General features: G+C 42.8%; 1 protein-coding gene across 1 annotated transcript; it reads left to right on the forward strand.

Annotated features, from left to right (window-relative positions):
• Positions 1-6,537: 6,537 nt before the first annotated feature.
• Positions 6,538-8,803, forward strand: LOC142890893 (troponin I, slow skeletal muscle-like). Its single transcript, XM_076030210.1, has 6 exons — positions 6,538-6,655; positions 6,973-7,014; positions 7,513-7,644; positions 7,778-7,867; positions 8,133-8,315; positions 8,422-8,803. The coding sequence occupies exons 1-6, from the start codon at positions 6,635-6,637 to the stop codon at positions 8,521-8,523; spliced, it is 570 nt and encodes a 189-aa protein (XP_075886325.1). The 5' UTR covers positions 6,538-6,634; the 3' UTR covers positions 8,524-8,803.
• The last annotated feature ends 692 nt before the right edge of the window (positions 8,804-9,495 follow it).

Here is a 9,495-nt window from a genome sequence, read left to right on the forward strand (position 1 = left end):
AATGAAAAGCCTTCCTGGTTTCGCAGCCGGTGGCCGTCGCTGTACAGCCTAATTCGGATGCGATGGAACACCGACGCGGTGGCCAACGGGAGTGAGACGGGCTGGACTCGGCCGGTGGACGACGAGGGAATAGTCGACCACGACGCTATTTGAAAACATGCTTGAGGACTGTAAATGTGTTTTGTAACATCAATCAACTTTAGGCTATTTGCAAAGTAGAGCCGTTGAATCGTGTCGATAAACCGCTAGCCACCACCGCTAACTCCGTGCTCTGCTTGTGTTGTGTTCGCTGGCAGCGAAACTTAAAGAGGCGGCGATTTTGGCTCGCAAGTTTCGTAAGTTTCACTCCCTATAACGATTTTTAAACGCTGCTCGCTTGTTAACACCGGTCGAATAGAGTTGTTGCTGTTTTGTGCTTTGTCTGGACTTAAGTTGTGAGGATATTCTTGTCTAATAATAAACAACTCTTCTGGGACAGTGTTTTGATACAAGTCAACAGTATGAAACAAAATCATTCTAAGCCCTATGAAAATGTCTCGCACAAAACAAAACCACGGTTAATACAAAAAGTGAATTTTATGGTTTTCGGGACACGGGAGGCACAAAAAAACCTTCGGTTCGCCTTGCAACCGTGACTCGGCCCACGCTCAGGTACTAGTCAGGCTTATGGAAATACCTGCCATTGACATTGCGATATTTCTCATTTTTCAGGTGGATTATTTCAAAATCTATACAGTAAAACTTGACAAGTGAGGTATCATTGGAAAGCCTGGGAGCTCTCTATTATCACAATCAGTTGGGACATTTCACGGGAAATCATATTTGGCCCTTTGGGGGGACTTCAAAGTAGGCAACTTTGTCATTCACATTACTGTATTTCTCATTTTTCAGGTGGATTATTTCAAAATCTATACAGTAAAACTTGACAAATGAGGTATCATTGGAAAGCCTGGGAGCTCTATTATCACAATCAGTTGAGACATTTCACGGGAAATCATATTTGGCCTTTTGGAGCGACTTCAAAGTTGGCAACTTTGCCATTGACATTACTGTATTTCTCATATTTGTTAATGATTATTTCAAAATCTATACAGTAAAATTTGACAAGTGAGGTGTCATTGGAAAGCCTGAGAGCTCTCCTATCACAATCCGTTGAGACATTTCACGGGAAATCATCACCTACTTTGGATTCCACCCAAAAGGCCAAAAACGATTTCCCGTGAAATGTCTCAACGGATTGTGATAGTAGAGCCCCCAGGCTTTCCAATGATACCTCACTTGTCAAATATTACTGTATAGATTTTGAAATAATCCACTTGAAAAATGAGAAATACATTAATGAGAATGATAAAGTTGCCAACTTTGAAGTCGTCCCAAAGGGCCAAAAATGATTTCCCTTGAAATTATATAGAATATAGAATATATAGATTTTGAAATAATCCAGATACAATAATTCGCTGAATTTTATATGATGAACATTGTTGGGATAAGCACAGCCATCTAGTGGTCAAATAGCAGAATTATTTTTTTTAAAGGTGGAATCGAAACCTAAGAAGCACCGCGGCGAATGTAGTGCCAACTTCTGTCGTGTTCTTCAAGCACGTTTTCAAAGTCGTGGTCGACTATTCTCTCGTCGTCCACCGGCCGAGTCGAGCCCGCCTCACTCCGTTGGCCACCGTGTCGGTGTTCCATCGCATCCGAATTAGGCTGAACAAACCTCCAACATTTTCTCTATTCGTTCCACTCCGACCATTGTAGTCCTTGGTGCTTCGGTAGTCGCTCGGCATTTAATTTTACTGTATATATATATATTTTTTTAATAAATCATGAACAAAAATGAGAAATACAGTAATGTGAATGATAAAGTTGCCTACTTTGAAGTCGCCCCAAAGGGCCATCTAGTGGTCAAATTGCGAAATTATTTTTTAAGGTGGAATCGAAACCTAAGAAATCACGGCGGCGAATGTGGTGCCAACTTCAGCGTCGTTTTGAGGACTGTAAATGTGTTTTGTAACATCAATCAACTTTAGTTTCTAAGGCTATTTGCAAAGTAGAGCCGTTGAATCGTGTCGATAAACCGCTAGCCACCACCGCTAACTCCGTGCTCTGCTTGTGTTGTGTTCGCTGGCAGCAAACTTAAGAGGCGGCGATTTTGGCTCGCAAGTTTCGTAAGTTTCACTCCCTATAACGATTTTTAAACGCTGCTCGCTTGTTAACACCGGTCAACTAGAGTTGTTGCTGTTTTGGGCTTTGTCTGGACTTAAGTTGTGCGGATATTCTTGTCTAATAATAAATGACTGTGAGACTCAGGTTATCGTTTCAGCCTCTACATTTTCTCTTCTAGGACAGTGTTTTGATACAAGTCAACAGTATTAAACAAAAATCATTCAAAGCCCTACGAAAATGTCTCGCACAAAACAAAACAAAACCATGGTTAATACAAAAATGAATCCTATGGTTTCAGAGACACGGGAGGCACAATAAAACCTTCGGTTCGCCTTGCAACCGTGACTCCGCCCACGCTCAGGTACTAGTCATTCTTATGGAAATACCTTTCAACCAAGCCGTCCCGTACCGTGAACGGCTGGCACTAGCCGCACAGGCCTAGTGGGTAAACGGTTGGTTTTCTCTGTCCATTTCCCAGCTCATATCTTCTGAGCAATATTCCTGAACATACCGTTAGCCCGGACCATCGACTCAAGCGTAGAAACAACCTTCGCGACAACACGACACTCTTAACGAATTCTTCGAAACATTGCATTTGTAAATAAATAGAGTAAATAAATAAATAAGTAAATAGCACGAATCGCATCGTAGTGACCATGCCACACTCATTGGTGCTTTTTTGTTTGTTTGTTTGTTTTTGCTTTTTTCTTACCATTCTCGCGCTCTTTATATACAATGCTGCTATCAGGATGGACGCCGAATAAGCAAAACATTTCACGAAGAAGAATGAACTTCCGTTGTGGAGTTCTGGTATGGAAGTTATAGCGACGCAAGTTTAGTTTTCGTGAGATAGTTTTTGTTGCAATTGCGTTTTCTTGTTTTGTTTTTGTTTTTGTTTGTACAATTATTAAAAAAAATACATAAAAAAAAAAAAGATCAACTAACTTACGGCATTGAGTTCCGGCCTTGAGTTCCGGTATTGGAGATATGGCGTCGCCCGTGTCCGCCATCTTTTTTTTTTTTTTTTTTTTTTTTCAAACACTTTATTTGTGATTTTGCATATACATATATAAAGAACACACTTTCTATATTACAAACAGTGCAGTAGAGAAAAGAGAGAAAGAAAAAACAAACAAACAAACAAACACCCCAAGTAGAAGAGAACAATAACAAACCAAAGCCAAGGTCAACGCAACAAAAAAAAAACAAAGGGGTTACAAACAACGCGCATATACACACACACAAATGTAAAAATAAAGAAAGAAAGAAAAGAAAAGAAAAGAAAAGAAATAAAACATCAACAAAAAGCAGACAAACCACAAGTGCACCAAATATCAATAATTGAACAGAGGAGGAGTAAACACTTAATGTTCCAATTCTAGGCCAGGGAGATTGTGTCCGCCATCTTGTCTGCATTTGGGTGCCTCTCCCTTGACTCGCAACTTGCAACTTCGCCTTTCTGCTCATGCAGGGGATTTTCCATAAAATACGTTTTTGTTGGTCTGAAACAACAGATTCTAACATGTAGAGTAAATTGTGTGTGTGTGTGTGTGTGTGTGTGTGTTATTTCCAAGGAAATGTACCACATGTTTATATTTTTTTTAAAGAGCTGTGTGCAAAAACAAAAACTCCACAATCCAGAGCTGATTCAAAACAAGTCTTCTTCCTGGGATTGAGGAGCGCACATAAAAAGTAGAGAGTGCTTTACAAAGCACTTTTGATACCACAGCCTCCGTTTATATGTATATTTTTGTGTCTGCGTGGAGACGGGAGGAGTTGGGTTGCATCAGAAATAGATCTCCACCTGCTCAGGATCACTGCGAAAATAACATGACAGAGCGTTTGTTGGCCGCCCCTCCAACATCTTCCTTCTTGTTATTAGCCCTCCTGGCTCAGTGAGACGGGCCGGGTCTCCAAGTCCTTCCAGCTCCTGTTGACCTTCGGCGCTGACATATAGCAACATCGCAGGGGTGCAAGGATAAATTGAATTTTAACGGCATTAGTAATCACATCAGTAATATTTTCTAATTTGCTACAACAGGAAATTATGGAACCAATGGGACAATTGCATTTGTTTAATTTGTGTGCAATCAGTCACATATTAGTTATAATAAATATAATGGGATATATAATGGGAATGAAATTAAGTGAAATCTTAGGGAATCAATGGGGAATTTCTATTGTTGAAAAATGTTGATAACAATAGGGAAAGCTTGAAAATGATCGATCTATAAAAATACTTATCCAAAGGATCACAGATCAGTCTGGTATGTGTCTGTTTGTTTTGCTGCAGACAAATCCTTTCTTTTATATTCCCTGACCTCGGAGAAGCCCGCGCAGAGAGCAGAGAGCAAAGGTTCGTCATCCTCCCCATCCTAAGACTTCCGCGTGGCTAATGCTGAAACACCTCAGTGCTTCTTGGGTCAGATTCATGCTCTGGAAGAAGCTGGTGGAAAGAAAAAGAAAAAAAAAATCACCAACAGAAACTTGATGCCCAGGGGCTGAAGGGATTTGCAAAGCCAAGTGCCAGAGATCCGGCTGAGATTAGAGTGCGTGCTCTGAGGTCTTGATCGAGGCAGGGTCCAGAGACTGTTGACAGGAAAACAGTTGTGTGTGGCACCAGAATGAGGCGAGGAGGTCAAGGAGGAGCGCCGACCCCCGCAGTGAACGCATTAAGGCTTGTTTCCCCATATGAAAATGGAGCCTGGATATTGGCCAGCAGCTGTGCTTGAGGTTTTTGTCTCCCAGTGATGGTGATGACATACATTTGATAGTTTTGAGTCAATACATATGCAACCTTTTTCATTTCTTTGCGGTTTAGGATGTCTCTTTACATTTATCATAATCAGTGCAAGCGAAAAGTTAAAGGTCCTTAAGGCTTTGTTATTGCCCTCTGGTGGTCAGTGGTGAAATTGGTCTCTTTATTATTACACATCAGCCAATCTTTTTGTAGAAAAGGGGGACATTTTTAGGAATTATTTTGAATTCATTTTATTCATTTAATTTGATATCTTTTTTAGGGCTTTAATAAGGTTACAGTTATTTCCTTGTGCTTTTGTCACTCACGTCATTTATAGTTCTCTATGGCCTTTTTAAACCGATGGCGGCTCAACTGTTCCATCCTAAACCGCCGTTAGAATAGATCAAAAATTCATCTTATTTAACCTTGATCCTTACTCAGATAAATCTGGTGTCTAGTGACAGGATGTAACCATCACTGCATGGCTGCTTAAGAATAAAGTGTCTATCCGATGACGGTTGGACCCCACAACCCTATAAATTATTGTCTTAAACTGGCATTTGTATGTTTAGGCTTTCATGGCATTCAGACAAAAACAGGCCAGCAATTACGCAAAACTTCTCTAAAAGTTATGAACCCCAGTGAGATAAACACAAGTTTTCAAGCAGCTCAACATGATAGCTCTCTGTTTGTTTGATTTTTTTTTCATCTGTAAAAGAAGCCACAAATTCCCACTACAGGGCCTCGGCACGGGGACAATACCATTAGGGTAATGCTCATGATTTATTATTACACTCTGCTGCTTGTCAGAGCGTCAGGGGAGGTGGTATTTAATGCCTGGTCCTGTGCCAGTGCATTCCTGCGACCAGACGTTATATCTGCAGCCCACAGCCTCAATAAAAGGCCGCCCATTGTCTCCAGCCACCGCCACCGCTCGACTCAGCAGACACCCGCACTTGCAGGTAACTTCCCTCTCATTTACCCCACATTTTCTTCTTTTTTTTTTAATGTTGTTTCCCAAAAGTATCAAGTGTTTTATTCAAAGCAAGAAGAACAAAAGATGCCTCCCTCTTTCTGACTTTCTTACTTCTTACATAGTTCAAGCACATTTCTTAATGCTTGAATGTAAATGACAGTTACAGTGGAATGGGTTTATTTGCAGTAAATGGTGCTATTGTGAGTTTTTGTTTTTAAGTTTAGAAGATTTGTCTTGTTTTAAGTCTGAATTGATGTCATTTCACCTCTAGTTCAAACAGAAAATTCATTATTAAAAGAAAGCTAAGAATTGTACTTCTTAAATCGTGTTAACTACCTTCTACTCTAATGAATCCTGCTGTTTGTTCCCAGATAATCAGATCAGTTTGCACTGCTGTTCATCATTTCCAACAAACCAATTAGTTCAATCAAAAGCTAGATAGATTTTTCTTTCCTTTTTTGCATCTTCAACATTCCTCGTCAGAAGTGCAGTTGATGTTGACGCTGTTGGCTTTGTGGTGCCCTGACGGGTCAAATGACAATTAAGTGGCTGTACGGCTAGAATCAACTTCTCTGACAGCCGCATTTGTTGTGTCTTTCATGTGCCGGCAGCAACGCAGTAAGGTAAGACAAAACTTTAATCCTCCGCGAGCCGAACGGTTCAGAAGTGCTGAGTAGCAGGATGCCTCCCGACCGGCGTCAGCCTCATTCTCTCCCTGTTTGGATTTGCAGGAGCCAGGCGGAGCCGCAGCCATGAATCCCAAAGGGGATAAGGTGAGCCAGCAACACTGTATCCCACCGCGCTAATCCCTCCCCCCAAATCCCCCAGCATGGCAAAGGGGACACGCTGACCTTCTGCACACGCCGGCGATCTGGCAGCACTCATCTGTCGGCGGTGGCGGGGTTATCAGCATCGCCAAGAGCTTTCCCCTTGACTTCATCCTAATAATAAAGCCTTATCGTGGCTCGAGGCGACTACTGGACAGTGGCCCTTCCCCCCGCCCTGACGCCACATTCTTTACACGGCAAGATTGTGATTTGGCTCCCCGTGCATCTGCGAAAATAATGGTCTGTTTCAACTTGTCCCACAGCCAAAGTCGAAGATTTCGGCCTCCCGGAAGCTCTCGCTCAAGGTGAGAGTTAATCTTTCGGAGAGATGTTTCTTTAAAGAGTTGCACAGCTGTCAGCTGACAAACTTTTCTCTGTCTTTTTTTTGGTGCTTGTGAGTGTCTGTGTGTATTTATTAAAGGCCCCATATTATGCAAAATACCACTTTACCAATGTTTTCCAACAGCAATCCAGGTGTCTGATTGTCACTTTTCAGAAAGTGTGTTCTAAAACTCGCAGTTCTAGACTCTGTGATGTCACAACGGGCGCTGACACCTGAATGATACCTTTCTTCAAGTATTGGCTCCGCCCTCTAAGGCCACCTTGCGTTTATCCCCTCCCAGAGATGTGGAAGGTACAGCAGTGTGTCAGTTTTGCTGGATGCTGTAAACAGAGGGCTAAAGGTGTAGTTGTTTTGCAGAATCTAGTTTAAAAATCTCAAACCAGCTCATTATGGGGCCTTTATAGAGTCACACCAGACTGTCCATGTGCAAGCTTTGATTGGACCCCTTTCATCCAATCAGATGCTCCTGCTCACGAGAGCGTGCGAGGATCTGGAGAGGGAGACACAAGAGAGGGAGGAGGAGAAAGAGCGCTACCTAGGGGAGAAGCTGCCTCCACTGAAAGTGTCCGGACTGTCGCTGGCTGAACTGCAGGTACAGGGCTGTGAACCGGAGAGGAACCACAGCAGGAAGTACAAAGTGAAACACTGACAACCTTCTCCTCTTTCTCCTCTTTCTCCTCCTCCTTCTGCTCCTTCTCTTCCTCCTCCTTCCTCTCTGCCCTCAGACTCTGTGCAAACAGCTCCACTCCAAAATCGACGTCGTGGATGAGGAGAGATATGACTCTGAATCCAAAGTGAACAAACACAACAAAGACGTAAGCTACACTGCGGCTCCTCAAATCATCTTCCACTGTTGAGTCAATATTTTCTAATGAAAAAAAAAAAAAAAACTTACGTGCTTTGTTTGAAGAGAAAGGAGAAGAGTAAAACTTTCACTTCATGAAAGTTTGCTTTTTGTTGAGGCGCACTTCAAATAGCTGGCCATTAAAAATGAAAAACTTTTCAGCAGCGGTTCTTTTCCTTTTAGATCAATGTGTTTGTCTCTATCTCTCTCTCTCTGTTTTTTGTTGGAAATATTAGATCCACGAGCTGAAGCTGAAGGTGCAGGATCTCGGAGGCAAGTTCAAGAAGCCGGCGCTGAGGAAGGTGAGAGTGTCGGCCGACGAGATGATGAGAGCTCTGCTGGGCTCCAAGCACAAGGGCTCCATGGACCTGCGGGCCAACCTCAAGTCGGTCAAGAAGGAGGACGTCAAACAGGACAAGGTATCCCAGTGGCGTCTCCTAAGGGAAAATAACCAAAAAAACAAAACAAAAAACACCTCTGCTCTCACACCTGCACCCAATCACCTCTCCCCTCCTCCCGCTGCAGGTGCTCACTACTGAGGTGGGCGACTGGCGCAAGAACGTGGAGGCCATGTCGGGCATGGAGGGCCGCAAGAAGATGTTCGACACTGGAGGCGCAGCCCAGTGAGGTGGAAGCCATCTACTTAGAAACAAAAATAAATGACATATTATTTCAAGGATTCATGACTTGATTGCAGGGATAGAGCCAAGTTTGTTATCAGTGGGTTAGCCTGCTTCCTCTGCAGCGACTCAGAAACACTTCATGTGTTAGGATGAGCTGAGCCACGTTTCTGTTTTTTTTTTTGTTTGTTTTGTTTTGTTTGTTTTTTTACGGGAAAAGAGGACACTCATTTTTCCCATGATGACATGTTACGCGTAGATGATTAAAGTGGATGTGGACAAACAGACAGCGGCGTCGACTCCTTGATGTCCGCCTGGCTCCCGGCCTCGTTCCATTCTGCTGGCAGGCGCTCGGTTTTATGCGCGGCGCGGAAGAGAATGGAAAGCAGCTTAGGGCTCATCTGGGATTAAGCGGAAGGGGGAACGCAGCAGGTGCGATCGTCTCGGCCTCAGCCGCAGCAGCGCCGCTGTGTTTAAATAGATGCTGCAGGACGCATTGCCGAGGATCAAAGAACACTTTTAAATTGAGCTTGGTTTAAATTTAGGTTTTCGGATTTCCCAGAAGGAAACGGGGGGGAAAAAAAGCTTATCAAGCAAATAATAGGTGACAAATGATTGGACGTCAGTCTACTGTTCATATAGTTCAAGGCCGTACTCCAAGGCCCATTTTCACATCGCTTATTTTAATTCTAGAGGATTCTGTTCTGTTCTATTTTGATTCTGATATTTCGGATCAGACAGTCAAGATTAGCCTTCCAAAAAACTCTCTACATTTCTGCAAATGTATTAATCCCCAGTGTGGGATTGATAAAGGCATTCTATTCTACATCTCCAGAAAACAGCACATTCAGCCCTCTGTTGACAGCCTGTCCCATCTGGATGGGGATTAAAACAAAGCAGAGAGGAATCGAAGAAAAGAAAAATAAATCCAGACAAAATAAACTCTGGGATTTTGAACTTGACCCTGTTGGCTTACAGG

The sequence above is a fragment of the Nelusetta ayraudi genome, unplaced genomic scaffold (genome assembly GCF_046127955.1).
Source record: "Nelusetta ayraudi isolate G7.1 ecotype Tasmania unplaced genomic scaffold, CSIRO-AGI_Nayr_v1 ptg000027l, whole genome shotgun sequence".
NCBI classification, from domain to species: Eukaryota; Metazoa; Chordata; class Actinopteri; order Tetraodontiformes; family Monacanthidae; genus Nelusetta; species Nelusetta ayraudi.